Source organism: Leucoraja erinacea, chromosome 6 (genome assembly GCF_028641065.1).
Source record: "Leucoraja erinacea ecotype New England chromosome 6, Leri_hhj_1, whole genome shotgun sequence".
Lineage (NCBI taxonomy): Eukaryota > Metazoa > Chordata > Chondrichthyes > Rajiformes > Rajidae > Leucoraja > Leucoraja erinaceus.
This window is the reverse complement of record NC_073382.1, coordinates 46,594,843-46,611,305: the sequence shown is the minus strand read 5'-3', so window position 1 is coordinate 46,611,305 and position 16,463 is coordinate 46,594,843. Positions and strand designations below refer to the sequence as shown.

At 42.2% G+C, this 16,463-nt stretch overlaps 1 protein-coding gene across 1 annotated transcript; it reads right to left on the bottom strand.

Moving 5' to 3' along the window:
* Window positions 1-1,733: 1,733 nt before the first annotated feature.
* Window positions 1,734-14,108, bottom strand: LOC129698061 (homeobox protein CDX-1-like). The gene is made up of 3 exons (XM_055636899.1): window positions 13,043-14,108; window positions 5,595-5,740; window positions 1,734-2,779 (listed from the first exon to the last, which is right to left on the bottom strand). Exons 1-3 carry the CDS (start codon window positions 13,467-13,469, stop codon window positions 2,585-2,587), a joined length of 768 nt encoding a protein of 255 aa, XP_055492874.1. The 5' UTR covers window positions 13,470-14,108; the 3' UTR covers window positions 1,734-2,584.
* Between the last annotated feature and the right edge of the window lie 2,355 nt (window positions 14,109-16,463).

Below are 16,463 nucleotides of genomic sequence, written 5' to 3'. Positions count from 1 at the left end.
GGACTTTGGAAATGGTGCCAAAATATGGCGGCGCCCACATGTGTCAACATGGAAAGACACTGTGCATTTGCACTTGTGAGAAATAATGTATGTACACCAAAACGGAAATCAAAACTGTCACGTTAACATTGGTAGAATTGACCCCAAACCTGGGTTAAGTTGTACAATTACCTATAAATCGCCATTTACAGATCAGATGGTGTAAACAGTTCAGAAACACGCATAGAGTGAGTTTATTACAAACACCTGATATATTGTGTTTACAGGGCCTTGTTCAGTGGTAATGAGCAATTCTTGGAAGACAAATTGCTCAGAAAAGGGAATAATTTGATAACAGGATTCGCATCACATTTCCTTTGACATTTGTCACTGGCGCTAAGTGGTCTGGATGCACGACAACTGATTTGTATAACTTTCAGCGTTTTTCTTGGTATTGCTTTTTCTTTCACTTTATTATGTTGGTACCTCGTTACTCAATTGGTCCGGCATCCTAGTGAAGAGCGCTTGTAGTATTTTGTATTTCAAGATGTATTTTTTCTCTTCCAATGAGAAAAACGCTGGCCTCCCTGCCCTGCATATTTTATTGTCACGCTCTTTGCAAACTTGTAATCTCTGTGCTGACTTTTGCCCTGGAACGACTGTTCAAACAACCTCCCTGTTCGGGTAAGCCACCAGACACAGTTTATGGTCTGCCGTTTCACAGCAACGCATAGCAACCCCAGTAAACTCGTGGGCAATAAGATCAATTATCTAGCTCTATTTATTCGATAGCATGTAGGAAGTATCAAAGTACGTTTCCAGCACAATGCACAAAGTGATAAAGTGATCGATTCCACTCCGGCAAACAATCGACGGGACTTCTCATGCCAATCGGCACAGAGGTTAAAGAGAGTGAATGTCAGTATGTATGTCATTATTTTTCTCTGGCGGCACTTCAATTTGTAATGGAACATAATTGAAGACTTTGAAAACACACACGAACATTATTGTAATATCCAGTCCTTCCTCGTTCGTCGAAACGAAATTGGAGTGTATTATGGCCAAATAATATAACAATTTGTAAAGCTGCCCCACATTCTAAACACGCGGATAATTGGCCGAGCATTCTTGATTGATTGACTAGGTTAAAAGACACAGCAAGGAAACAGGCCGTTCGGCCCACCCAGTCCACTGATCACCCATTCATCACAAATTCTATGTTATCCCACTTTCTCATCCGTTTTCCACACACACTCGGGGCAATTTACAGAGGACAATTTACCAACGCCCATTGGAATGTGCTGGTGGACTCCACATAGACAGACAGCCCCCCCCCCCCCCCCCCCCCACCCCCGCAGGCCAGGATCCAAGCCGGGCCTCTGGCGCCGTGAGGTGTCGGCTCTACTAGCCGGATCCAAGCCGGGCCTCTGGCGCCGTGAGGTGTCGGCTCTACTAGCTGTTCAACGATAGTAAACCTAACGCATTAACATCTATGTAAGTGTGTTGCACTCTTTCCAAATAAACCCAAACTAATAATCAAGATAAGACACAAAAAGGAAGGGTCTTGAAGAAGGGTCTCGACCCGAAACGTCACCCATTCCTTCTCTCCAGAGATGCTGCTTGTTCCACAGAGATACTCCAGTTTTTTTGTGCCTATCTTCGGTTTAAACCAGCATCTGCAGTTCATTCCTACTAATAATCAAGATGATCAGAGTTCCTCCCCCCTCCCCTTCCCCATCGAAAAAAAAGTAATAACGAAAAAAATATTATAGGCTTACGGACACAGTGAGATAAATCAAGTTTAGTTTAATTTAGAGATAAACTATGACTCCTGATCTTCGAATCCAGCGATCACCCCGTGCTCTTGCATTATCCTAAGCACAAGGGACGATTTACAAATGTACCGAAGTTAATAAACCTACAACCCGGTAGGGTCTTTGGAGTGCGGGAGGAAACCGGAGCATCTGGAGAGGGCCCATCCGGTAACAAGGAGAGCGAAGCACCCGAGGTCAGGATCGAACCTGGATCTCTGGCTCCACCGCTGCACCACTGTGCCGCCCAAATGGTGCGATTCAGAACACGGGTTTCAAACTCTACATTATAATAAACTAGTCCACTCGCAACTAACCCAAAAGATTTATAAAAGTATCTCTAAAGGGGAAAATGTAGAAATTATGAACACGGAAAAATGAAAAACAATTACAATAAGTACAATACAATTCCGGTGCATTTCGGAGAGAAAAGGGAGTTCACATTTGAAATGTCGAAATGCATCTTGTCGTGTTTCACAGACTCGGATATAATCTAACTTTTGACAACTATATTAAAATATTTCACTGATATAAAGCCTGAAACACAGCGGGGGAGAAAAAATCGTTCACATTGTCATTAGGTCGGCGGCAAATCTCCGGCGTTGTTTCACGGACAAACTTGCCGAAGTCTTGCAGAAAATGTTTTTAATGTTAAACCCCAGGCGTTGCCATTGTGGAATCGTGGAGTGCTGTAGAATGTACTCTTGGACACTGAAGAGTCTGGTACTCCTGCTTATTATATAGGCGCCAGTTCGTGCTTTCCCTCTGTCCCTTCGGGTGTGTGGAAACAGCATTCACTGGGAGACAGTGCCCGGTAAAACCGCGCTACCGGCAGACCCCAACACACCGCCGTTGCCCACCGACAGGGAACCGGCTGGCCCGGGTGGAACCGGGCTCAACTGAGCCGACGCCTGCTGAGATTGCTGTTGTAGCTTCTTCTTTGTCAGCTTTCGCTCCTTGGCCCTTCTGTTTTGAAACCAGATCTTGACCTGGTGACGGAAAAGAAACCGATTTAATACGGCAGCACCACAATTCCAATTTCAATTCAATGTTGAACGGATAGCATAAATATTACACAAGGATTGCATAAAACGTGTTGGAGCGTCTCAGCGGTTCAGGCAGTATCTGGGGGGCTTGGCCTAAAGAATGGTCCCGACAAAAAAAGTCCCCCACCGATGCCTCCTGATCCGCCCAGATCCTCCAGTACTTTGCTGCGTTTTGCTCAATATTCCAGTTTCTTGTGACTATTAAAAGGATCCCAGCCTGATCGGCGTCACATACATCACTGCGCATCGTAGGAACAGGCCCTTCAACCCACAATGTCTGTGCCGAACGTGATGACAAGACCAACTCATAGAGTGATAAGAGTCGAGCTATGGAGCCATGGACCCTTCAGTCCAACTTGCCCACGCCGACCAACATGCCCCATCTACATTAGTCCCACCTACCTGCATTTGGCCCATATCCCTCTAATCCTATACTATCCATGTACCTATCTAAATGCTTCTTAAACGTTGTGATAGTACCTGCCTCCTTGGGCAGCTCGTTCCATTGCCCCACCGTGCAAAAACGATACACTTCAGATTCCTATGAAATCTCCCCTCCCTCGCCCCTCACCTAAAACCTGTTTCTCGATTCCCATGCTCTGGGCAAAAGACTGTGCATTTACCCGATCAGTTCCTCTCATGATTTTATACACCTCTATAAGATTACCCCTGATCCCACTGCGTTCCAAGGAATAAACCGTTTATTTGATCTATGCCGTTTAGGATAACTCTTCGTAGGAACGACTCTCTTCTGAACCCCAAACTTCACCTATCCATGCTTCCAGAGAAGCTGCATCACCCGCTGAGTTACTCCAGCACTTTGTCTTATTTAGACCAACTCTTATCTGCCCGCACACAATCCATATCCTTCCATTAACTGCCGAACTGAAAGTCTCTACCTGCCACGAATTACACAACACATTGAGATTGCACAAACTGAAAATGCTATAGTTGCAAACAATTCAGTAATGATTATTTTACATGTGTTTTCTTTAAGAATGTGAATAACAACCCAAGCTAAACAATTCAGTTAAAACTTATCTCTGAGCGATGGGGGAATCAAAGAAAGCTGCTTCTAGCCGCTAGTTGCTAGGTTTTTAACTGCTCGGGCTCCGGTCAAGTTGTGAGGAAATCACACAATTACCATCGATAGAAAATCTCGATTGCACTGACACAGATAGTGATGGGTGAATGGAACAGAGGAGGTAGTTGAGGCAAGTACCATTGCAACATTTAAGAAACATTTTGACAGGCACATGGATGGGATATGTTTAGAGGGAATGTGTATGGAGGAACTGCAGATGTTGGTTTAAACAGAAGACAGACACAGAAGCTAAAGTAAACTCAGCGGCTCAGGCAACATCTCTGGAGAAAAAGACTAGGTGACGTTTCTGGTCGGGATTGTTGTTTTGAGTAAATTTGGAAGCCATTGGTTAGGTGTCCTATGCCAAACACACTCAGGATAAGTTATTTAATTTTAATTTCAAAAAAATGAACTTGATTCGCAATAAAACAATGTATACAAAAATAAATAAGAAGAAACTTAAAAATAAGTTTTCATACATTCTTAGTATCTATAAATTCGGGTTGGGAATGATTGGAAAGGTGACATGGCTCTTGGTATATCGTTTTTAAATCAACAAACAAATTGTATTCGTAATAAATATATATATACAAAAATAAAGTGCAAAAACTCTTAATATATTCTTGGTGTCTGCGCATTTAATATTGCTGGCGCCATACTCTGTATCACCAGTCTTTACACATACGTCTGGACTCCAAACGTCACCTATCCGTATTCTCCAGAGGGGCTGTCTGTCAGGCTGAGTTACTCCATTTTGTATCCTTTTGTTGCCTCTTATCTGGCGCTTTGAGGAGATATCCCTTCCCTTGTTTGCTGCATGTGTTGCCAGCCGGCTAATGCGCATCTCTTAGATAGAACACAAAGATGTCCGTCAGGGAATGTTGCCCACTGGCCTATTCCAGACTGCAGGAGTACGTGCTGAGGAACGCATTGAAGCTTGGTGCAGCTAGTACCGAGGGTCTGTGGGCAAGGACCACAGACTAGGGTCCCTCCTCTGCTGAACATTGAGGGGCAGGGTCCGTTTGGGACACCCCTCAAATAAGGCAAGGGATGTCATCCCAGGGGGGGCACTTGAGTGGCAAGGGTGCCTGGTATAAGGATAGTTCGCGAACACTACCGAACATAACACCAATAAGCATGGATAGGGAGGAACTGCAGGTGCTGGTTTACACCGAAGATAGACTGGAGTAACACAGTGGGCCAGGCAGCATCTTTGGGCAAAAATAAATAGGTGACGTTTGGGGTTGAGAAGGTTCTTCAGAGTCAGGGCAGAGGGAAACTAGAGGTATGAAAAGGTTCAAAAGGAATTAAGAGCCCGCACCGATGATCAAGGAAAGGTGGAGCCCACAATGGTCCATTGTTGGCTGTGGAAGAAGTGACAACAAATGGACACCAACAGTGAAACTAGGAGGCTAACTAGGGTGGGGAAATGTCAGAAGAGTTTTGCCACTGTTCTTGGTTTGTATATATCTTTTTATTCAGAAAACGTTTACGGAAAAAGACTCAGCTGGTCAGGCAGCATTTCTGGAGGACATGGGTAGGCGATCTTTCAGGACAAAACATCAACTATTCAGGTCCTCCAGAGATGCTGCCTGTCCCGCTGAGTTACTCCAATTCCTTGTGTCCTTGCCAGTCAACTGGAGGTGCGTGCACTTTGCCCTGTCAGTCACCCACCTGTCTCTCGGAAAGCCCCAGATTTGCAGCCAGCTCAGCTTTCCGCCGAATGGTGATGTAGCGGCTGTAGTGAAACTCTTTCTCCAACTCCAGCCTCTGGTGATCTGTGTAAACCACTCGGTATTTGTCCTTTGTTCTTGTTTTATCTGTAACAGAACAAGTGAGAGCGCATCAAATATAATGATAACGAATTGCCTCACTGTGATCTGCATTCTCTCCGATTCCTTAGCTGAATCTTTGAAAGATGCAAGGTGGATAATCATTGTTATTTGGGAATAGACACAGAATGCTGGATTAATTCAGTGGCCTAGGCAGCATCTTTAGACATACTGCACAAGAGACCCGGGCTCGATCCTGACTATGGGTGCTGTCTGTATGTTAGTTGGTGCGGGCAAGTTGGGCCTGAATAGCTGTTCAGAATGTTATGTATTAGAAATTCAATATATATTAGCACTCATTTAGAAGATACTCATTAATTTCCACCGACATATTTAACCATGCTGACCAGCAATCCCTGTACACTAGCGCCATCCTACACACTTGGGACTCTTTCTGTGCTTTATATATAAAACTAAAACTCTGGAGTAAAGGAATGTCCTTTCCTTTTTCCCTTTTCCTTTTCTCAAAAGATGCTGTCTGATCTTCTGAGTTATTCCAGCGCTTTGTATCTATCGTCGGTGTAAGATAGCTCTGCAGTTTCTTCCTACACAAGTTATTTTTGGGAGTTAAACTTCATATAAATATGTTATTGAAAGTTGAGCAATTCACTTTCTCGTCTTGACGTGCGGCCCAATGTTTAAGGACATAAAACATTGAACAGTCCAACACAGCGACAGGCACTTCGGACATTCCATGCCCAAGAAACCTAGTTAAATTAATCTCGTCTGCCTGTACATGATCCACATCCCTCCATGCCCTGCATATTCATGGCTCTATCCAAAAGCCTCTTAAATACATTGTGGCATCTGCCCCGGCAGTGTGTTCCAAGCACCCTCCCCCCTCTGTGTAAAAAATAACCCTCTCTAAGATTTTCCCTTCTCACCTTAAAATTATGCCTTCCTTTTTGGAATTTCCACCCTGGGAAAACGGTTCTAACTGTCTACCCTTTTCTATACCTCTCGTAATTTTATATACTTCTATCCCCCCCCCCCCCCCCCCCCCCCCCCCCCCCCCCCCCCCTCTGACGATCCAGAGACAACAATCCAAGTTTGTCCAATCTCAGCTTTTGAATGCAAACGTGTAAGCTACAAGAACCTGCGAAATATTTCCTGTTAGTTACATTAGCGCAGAACAAGATGAGATGAAGATAAATGCACACAAACATGCTGGTGATGTTAATTTCTCCACAACGGCTTCGCCTATAGACATCGATTTGGAGGACTTCAAAACAAGAAAGATCTTTTTTTTTAATTAGAAATTAAGATTAGTCGATAAAATGAGCTCAGATGGTTAATCGAGGCTGAAAAAATACCGCAAACGCCCCCATCTAACCCACAGAGCGTTGTAAAACGATAGGCCAACGAGAAAAGTACATCTTAAAAGCGTGTATGGATTTATTATGTAACTTATTTTTGCATTTCCTAATGCATCCCCGCGCTCAGTATAATGTTAACTCTCTCCAATTAATCCTATGGGTGTCGTATTTCTTCTGGTCTTTTCATCTTATTTCTACATTTCTACTCTGTGAGAAAATGGGGTTTCGAAACCCCCAAATTATTTAACTTCGCAGTATAAAACACTCGTTTTCTGAAAGACCTGAAGATGTTTCACAATTTAAACACAGACATTTCGGACTGTTTAAGGCTGCACGGTAGCGCAGCGGTAAACTAAACTAAAAAAAACTTGTGCTAATCGCCAATAAGTGCGTTCTAACGCCAAGATATACCGGACAAGTTCAACATGGCAACCTTTTACGAGTCAATGTGGCGGAAAATGGACGGGAGAGGGCGAAAATTGAATACAAAAAATTGCAGTTTCTAAGATCATATTGGAAAGAAATTGGTCAAAATCTCCATATCAAAAGTAATTTAATTCTAGAATTGTTATAATCTTAATCTTTGCCATGAAGCAGCATCCTTGCAATAATGGCTGGAACGGTTTGTATGAATTGATTAAGAAGGAACTGCAGATGCTGGAAAATCGAAGGTACACAAAAATGCTGGAGAAACTCAGCGGGTGCAGCAGCATCGAAGGAAATAGGCAACGTTTCGGCTCGAAACGTTGCCTATTTCTTTCGCTCCATAGATGCTGCTGCACCCGCTGAGTTTCTCCAGCACTTTTGTGTACCTTGTATGAATTGATAATGAGTATTCCGGGAGAAATATCGATCCTCTGTTTTCTTGTGTGTGGATAATTTAGGTCAAATATTGGCCAGATTAATGTTACACCGAGAGTTAATCGGAACAATTGACCTAAACCAGCTGCTGCTTAATCCAGTGTCAGGAGATGCCAGTAAAATGTTTGAAAATGGTTATGGAAAAAAGTAAAGATAAAACGCAAAGTATTGGAGTAACTCAGCGGATCAGAGCACAGCACAGCACAGCACATCTGGAGAAAAATAATAGGTGACGTTTGGGTCGGGACCTTTCTTCAGAAGTTTTTACCTTAGGGTAAAAAATAGTTTGGACACATTTCGAAAACCTTTTAATGAGAAACTCGAACTTGTGGGCGGCACAGTGCGCAGCGGTAGAGTTGCTGCAGCTGCCTTATAGCTCCAGGGAACCGGGTTCGATCCTGACTTTGGGTGCTGTTTGTACGCAGTTTGTACGTTCTCCGTGTGACTGCGTGGGGTTTCTCCGGTTTCCTCTCACATCCAAAGACGTTTAGGCTTGTAGGTTAATTGGCTTCGGTAAAATAGTAAATTATACCTAGTGTGTAGGATAATGCTAGCGTTGGTTGGCGCGCCTCAGTGAGTTTCCGCGCTGTGCCTCTAAACTAAACTAAATGCTTAATAACAATTACTACTGAAAAAAATAAGTGAAAACTATTGGGAAACTCGGTACAATTCCCGACATTTCTCTTATGTACCACAAACTCTTAAGAGTGCGATGTAACGTTCAGCTATGATTACGTTTAAACACTTAAAAATCCACAATCGATGCAAACGGTGAGGTTGCTATAACATTTTGAAAGACACCTGGACTGGGACATGGATATTAAAGATTTAGAGGGGAACTGGGTCAAATGCGGGCCAATGGAACCAGCTTGGACGAGTTGGGTGGAAGGGCCCGTTTCCGTGCAGCGAGACTCCATGATCGTCCATGACTCTATTAAGTCGAATTTAATAACCTAATATATTTATGTGCGCCCCGAACATTTTTAATGCACCCTATCGAAAGAGGAGACTTCCCTTCCTCTGCGCTCAGATGCTGAACGCCGGCGGGATGACTTTGTTCAGGTAATTCGCTGCAAACTCCAACAAAAGCGCCCCGCGGAGAAACAAGCTTCATCCAGGGGAAATGTATACAGCTGTTTAAAGGCGAACACGGCCCGAACAATGCGCGACAAGGGGATCTTATCAAAGAGATTTTTTTTTCAGTGGTGCATTCTGTTTAAATTGCCACTTACGAACAAATGGCGGCTGAATCTTTCATCACGAACTCGGCGCATTTACATTTAAAACCCTCATTCCTAAAGATAGAAGAATGCTGAAGAATTTCAATGGGAAATGCTTCAAAGATGAAGGTTGGCTGTTGGAGCCAAGGCGCATACGGACATTTTTTGGAAGGAAAAAAAATGATCTGACAAATTGTACGTTAAAAAAACACATTAATCACCTAAAACACATGGCTTATCTTGTGCAGCAAGAAATACACAAATAATCCCCGGGCGCTGAATAGAAAGGTCAACGAACCCATTGAGAAAGGGATCAAATTTTTGATTGCAATTTTTCTGCGAGTCCGTCCAAAACGCAATTCTGAATACACTTGATAAAGAAGAAGAAATGTTTTAAAACAGCGTACTTTCGAACTAAATTATCAATACTTATTCGGGCGTATAAAATGACCCATTTCCCGACCATTATTGCCCTCTTATAAGGGTTAATTTCTTGGTAAATTAATACAAAACATTATATTAGCAATTCAAACTATTTGCAGTTTTAAGACTTCAGGAGCGTTCTGAGTTCATTTTCAGTAATTGCTTTGAATTTAAAGCAGAGCTGCACTTAAAAAGTAACTTTCCCAAGAATACATTCAGCCAAGATTTGACATCAATGTTTTCTTTTGCATCTCATTGACACGTACGTGTGTCACGGATGACACTTCGTTAGTTGGGAGCAAGTAATATTTATTGTTCCCGTGATGGCCTGGGAACCGAGTGAAAAGAAAGAAGATACGATGAATGGGATCATGCAGAAATGTCAGAATTCTTTATTTGCTGCGAACTCACCACCCTTTTCCGGAGGACGGACGGAACAATGGAATAGGGCTTCGGGAATAAAAGTGTATATCAAAGCGCATCATGTTAAAAGGTCGTGACACATAACAGATTGACGATCAATCTATCAAGGGGGAATGTATTAATTTACCAAGAAATTCTACTTTTAAATCGCTAATAATGGTGGAAAAATAAGCTTTCTTTCTTAACCCGAAATAAACCTGAATGCTTTAGCGTGCGTGCAATATCGAAAGAACGCAGTTGAAAATTTAATTGTTTTGTTTTGTTTATTATGTGTTATCCATGAGTACAGTGTTGTCATTACCGGCCTGCTATGCTGCTGCAAATAAGAATGTCGTTGTTGGTACATTTGACAATCAAACAGTCTTGTCTCTTGATGCAAGACTTCGTCCAGTTTATTTACAACCATGACCCACCACCAGTGTGCGATGCTCAACCTGCAGTTCTTGTTTTGTATGTATTTTTTATTCTGAATAATGTTTCTTGTTGCAAATAAAATACTTTACTTTCATAAGGATAGTTTGTGAACACTACCGAAAATAACACTCATGGATGTATGTATAGACGCTGAGAATGTCGGAAGAGGTTTTCGCACTGTGCTTGTTTTTTATAATGTTTTCATTATTCCGAATACAAACGTTTATTTTTGGAGGAAATGCTTCACATTTTAGGTTAGTCTTTCACCCACAGCAAGGGCTGTTATTGAAACGCTTATTTATTACCTTTAACTTCGACCAAAAGAAGTTTGAAGAATTGCAAACTGATTCTATGTCAAAGAGGTAAGGTTTCATTCGCAGCCGTCCGGAATACATTGTGAAGAGTGGGACATGTAAATTGTGCTTCAAGTCTTGTTTTTTTCTTCTAATTATGGCCGAGGTATTCTTGATGATAATAACTATAGAAACGTGCAGATTTGCGATTTTTAGCTCATCCTAAATGTAGATCACAAAAAACTGGAGGAACTCAGCGGGTTAGGCATCTTCTGGGAAGGGAATGGATAGACGACATTTTAGATTGGGATCCTTATTTAGAAGATCCGAAACGTCGCCTCTCTATTCCCTCTACACATGCTGCCTCGATGAGTTCCTCCAGCACCTTGCGTTTTGCTCACAATTCCAATTCCTTGTGACTCCATTAAAAGAGTCCCGGCCCAGTCACATCAAACTACACGAGCGGGTTGCTGTAGGTTAAACAGTATAGATAATGTCATTGAGGCATACAGCCGTGAAAACAGGCCCCAACTTGTCCACACCGACCAACATTTGCAATCTACACTAGTCCCACCTGCTTGCGTTTGGCACATATCCCTCTAAACCTACCAATGTACCTATTTAAATGTTTCTTGAATGTTGCGATGGCACCTGCCTCAACTTCCTCCTCTAGCAGCTGGTTCCACACATCCTCCACTCTTTGTGTACAAAAGTCACCCCTCAGGTTCCTATCTGTTCCCCTTCACCTTCAACCTATGGTTCTCGATGTATACAAAAACAGACCGAAGGAGATAATCGTCCTTCTCGAACTGACGTGGGGCTATCTGGCGATGGTCACAGGTTGAGAATAGTTCTGATAAAGCAACGTTTTCAATTGCGAATAATTCCGGGTAGCGGGGCGAGGAGATGGAAGTCGGTCCACGTTACAGTGGGCAAGTGACAAACTAGTTTTCAGATTGGCTATGTATAAAGGAATACAGTTGTTTAGTGCTTGGAAAATAGCGGGTACTAACTAATAAACGTATTTGCTTAATGACTCAGAAACAATTGTTAGACGACACTGTTCAGTGATTTATATGGTCGAAAATTGGTTATAAAATCTTCGAATGTCGATAACAGGGTTTGGAATTATTGCACTTAAAGTAGGTCTCCTCAATTCAAGAGGCTTATCGTGAAACTAATGAATAAATTAAGGTGGAAAAAAAGCAAAAGAAATGGCCCGACACAAACTGCGTTACCAATTTATTGTCATTCATTTATACATTAATTATGATGTTATTGGGTTGTCTCATGGCGATATTGTTCACAGGAAGATACCAACCAATAAACACTGCTCGCCTCACATTACCAGTCAGGCACCGAAATGGTCCCTTAGACAGCGATTTAAAAAGCATTCTGACATGGCATGACCTCCTCGTTGTTTAAGCAGCTTTTTCTGACAGACTGACAAAGCATTAAAAAAATAAATGGATAATTGATACATATTAGGTCGTCCACATTACTTCAGAGTTTAAGATTTTGCAATGTCACTGGGGCAGCACATTCGTGATTATTTTTTAACAGGGTCCAGATTCTTAATTTTTACCGTCATTTAAAAAAAAAGTTATTGTATCCTTTCGGAGTTAAACCTCAACCTCAATCTCAACATGAATAATATCTATTTGCTTGGATTTTGACAGAGGAACCCAGATATATCAAGTGCTGGTAAAATCAAAGGTGACAAATTCCTCGGAGTCCTATTTGGTTGAAGGGTGTTACATGGGAGACAATGGCTTTAATTTTTTTAAGTTTCCCCTTTTTCTGCTTGGGACAAGAATCAATATAGTCAAAGGCGATTTTATTGCCATATGCCCCGAAACGGAACAGGAAAATTCTTACTCGCAGCAGGATAACAGACAGAGAATAACTTGAACAGACAGAGAATAAAATAAAAGATAGACACAAAATGTTGTAGTAACTCAGCGGGACAGGCAGCATCTCTGGAGATAAAGAATGTGTGCGTTTCGGGTCGAGACCCTTCTTCAGGCAAGTCAGGGGAAAGTGAAACATAAAATAGAGTGGCATAGGATGGAAAAACCAGGAATATCCGGGAGAAAACATTCCCCTTTTATCCCACTGAGTTCGGGCTTCGGTTCTACAGACAATTCACCAAAGTTGCAAACTCGACCCCAGGGCACGGGAATCTTTATCAAAGAAATACAATTGGAAGCATTTGACTTACGCAACGGCCAGAGTGGAGGTGAGAAAGCGATTTCCATAGTTATGTGAAAATGGAGTCGTGGGAGCAATTTCTCTATCATGTTCTGCTTTGGAGTGTTAAAGGGGGTTAGAGACACTTACCTGTAGCGGACAGCTGCTGGTTTGGTTTCCTCATCCATTGGTAAGGGTTGCGCCTTTGGCCATTGGGGGAATGCTGTTCCAATAGATTATTGTTTAGAGGCTGTATCACGCCAGATGTCGGGTTCTGGACGGAATTATATTCTGCTGGGTTGTAAGAAAGAGATCCCGGCGAGGTGTTGATGCCGTGGACAGTGCTAGTGGGCGCCGCGTACGCACTCCAGTCGTCCCGGGGTGGCCCGTAAGGAGAAGGCCAGGATCCTGAAGACTGAGTGTGATTGTCCAGGTTTACGCCGGGTACATGATAGCCAGCATAATCCGTGTATTGTGGCGTGTTGACGAAGTTCTGAGTGCCCAAATTAATGCCAGAATGCCGGACGGAGCCTGGGTACATGCTGATGTCTTTATCCAGTAGATAGCTCACGTACATGTTGGCGGCGGGGCGCAATCGGCATGCTGTTCCGGAGAAATCCAGATTACTGTCGTTTCAAGATTTTCTTTTCCCTGGTTTGCTAGTGCGTTTCCAAAGGCGATCAGGGCGATTCGCTCGCGTCTCACATGATTAACGAGTGTTTACAAGCTTCTATTAGTAAAGGCGAACGAAAGGCAGGTGACGTCAACTAATTTGTGCAGCCGAAGATTTGCATTTAAAAAGATAAGAAGACAGGAGCGCCGGGATCAAGAGCTACATATTCAACCGAGTATTGTTTCAAACGCTTCCTCCTTCTACTTCAATCGTCCGCACTTTGACCCCGCTTATTCGCTGCCCACAGTCAAAATCATCGGGAAGACTTTTTTTTGTTTTTTGAAAAAAAAAATCAGTTTGGGAAGGTAGCGAGTATTGACCCGGGCAAGAACCGCGGAAGTCATCGGACAGGCACAGTTCAAAAGGCAGCAGATTCGCCCAGTTACATACCACGCCGTGAGCACCTTGTCCAATGTTCATGTTAAGGCAGATCGAGGAGCGAGTAAATATCTCGCTCCATTATCAATTGAGCCTGAAATGTTGGCATCGGTTTTGTAAAATGTATTAGCAAGTCAAATTAAGACATCATTTGTACTAAAAACAAGTGCTCATGAAATATGTATAGGGATTTTGAAAGCCACAAACTACTTCTACATTCAAAACGCAAATTGTCAAGTTTTAAAACTCGCGAGAATAATAATTCCCAAACGGCACACTTTCATTTGCCTTTTTTTCCACCAGGCTTTTGACCTGGGGCGAGCTGCCAGTGATGACGGTGGTGGAGACATATGCGATAGTGGCGTTTAAGAGGCTTTTTTCGCCACATGGATATGGAGGGAATGGATGGATATGGATCCCGTGCCAGCGCAGGAGATTAGTTTATCTTGACACCATGTTCGGCAGATATTGTGGCCGAAGAGCCTGTTCGGTGAATCTCTGGAACTCTCTGCCGCAGAGGGTAGTTGAGGCCAGTTCATTGGCTATATTTAAGAGGGAGTTAGATGTGGCCCTTGTGGCTAAGGGGATCAGAGGGTATGGAGAGAAGGCAGGTACGGGATACTGAGTTGGATGATCAGCCATGATCATATTGAATGGCGGTGCAGGCTCGAAGGGCCGAATGGCCTACTCCTGCACCTAATTTCTATGTTTCTATGTTTCCAATGCTGTTCTTTTCAATGGAAGATAGACACAAAGCGCTGGAGTATCTCAGTGGTTCAGGCAACATATATGGAGCGAAGGAATGGGTGACGTTTCGGGTCGAGACCCTTCTTCAGACATCTGTTCGGGTCTTCGGGTCTCGACCCGCAACGTCACCCATTCCTTCTCTCCAGAGATGCTGCCTGTCCCGCTGAGTTACTCCAGCACTTCGTGTCTATCTTCGGTTTAAACCAACATTTGCCGTCCCTTTCTATATTGTTCTTTTCAATGTTCTACGTTCCCCAAACAGATGCTTTTAAAAAAGTCGGTGAGTGAAAAATTCGCCAAACGCCGTTTAGCCAAAGCGAAAACGTGTCAAATTAGTGTCAAATAAACATCGAATGAGTGAAATCAAGTTTGCAGATATCCAGGAGAATAGCAGATGAGAGTATACAGTTTCGGAGTTATTGTTCTCAAGATCAGACGCTTTACCTTCAATGATATATTTGAGTTGAATTAAAATAGTTGTAAACGAACAAATTGTACTTTACGATAATTAAAACCAAATAAACGTTTAAGGAATGTTCCGGGTTGATATTTTGGAAATGAGCTGAACGATAATAATCAAACCGTACATGAAGTACATTCATTCATTTCCCGCGAACTGGGACATGACCCGCGGATTGTTGGTGTTTAAAGAAAAACAGGATTTTGAGTTGCTTTGACTTTTTAGTTTAATCTCAAAAAGAATTATCGTGGATAATAATAATAATGGGGTTTGCAAATAAATGAGTTTATTGTTACAAATTAAAAGACGCCAGAACACATGGAAATAAATAAAACGGGATATAACCTAAATGCTATAGAGAAGATGGTTTAGATTATTGAAATACAGATGGGGGAGGATATTGGAATAAAAGTGACATTTTTCTGTAAATCGCCACCTCTCCATAATCTTTGTCATCGTTGTGTGGAATTAATTTATTTGATTGGATATTTAGCCACGGCAGAGTAAAATGCAAAAAAAAAAATTAAATATTCTTCACATTTGTAAATGCAACCATGCCAAACACAGCGACGTTCTTGACTCAACTTGTCGAAAATATTATGAAGATGTCTCTATAAGTGGCCTCTATATTGTGGCCATTCAATTATTAAAGAAATGGCTGCCTTAAAAAAAAACCTTCATTAGTATACATTATTGAATCATAATGCAAAACAAAGAAATCGACAACAAATGCCCCAATTACATAGTATGTTGAATCACACGCACATCATGTATGTTATTATAAACGGAGGACTATATTAGTTAAGCAAATGTGTATTATGTAACAAATCATCACCATATTGAACATCAACGTGCCAATTCCTGTAAAACACCTGTGCTAATTAGTCTAATGATTTGTACTATATCCTTGCTTTATTCCAACTTTTGAAAACTTGCATAGATATCTGGTTGGAACAAGTACTGCACGGATCGTTTTTATATGTGACTTAACACCAGAATGATTTGTATGGGTAGTTTAGTAATTTGTTCGTTACCGCTTTCCAAGCTAAATGAGTAACAGTGTGCACAGATGAGCTTCGAAAATGTTCGAAAACCATCCCAATAGAATGGCCAGAAAGCACAACATTCTTTATTTAATAAATGGGAGGTATGAGAAAATATTTAGTGCTAATCATTTTATTGTTGTTTAAAGAAAACATCCAATTTATTTAATCACAAAAGGCAAGATGCTCACATCCGTTTCAACATCCATCCCGGAGCGACTCTGAGTAGGGACAATCATTCCCACAATTTTATTGCCATTCGACTCTGGG

Bases quoted from the DNA above. Each gene is read 5' to 3' on its own strand.
- LOC129698061 (XM_055636899.1), bottom strand. From the start codon at position 13,469: ATGTACGTGAGCTATCTACTGGATAAAGACATCAGCATGTACCCAGGC. The intron at 5,741-13,042 runs GTAAGTGTCTCT...GTTCTGTTACAG, and splicing joins CCAGCAGCTGTCCGCTACAG to ATAAAACAAGAACAAAGGAC. The intron at 2,780-5,594 runs GTGGGTGACTGA...TTCCGTCACCAG, and splicing joins TGGGGCTTTCCGAGAGACAG to GTCAAGATCTGGTTTCAAAA.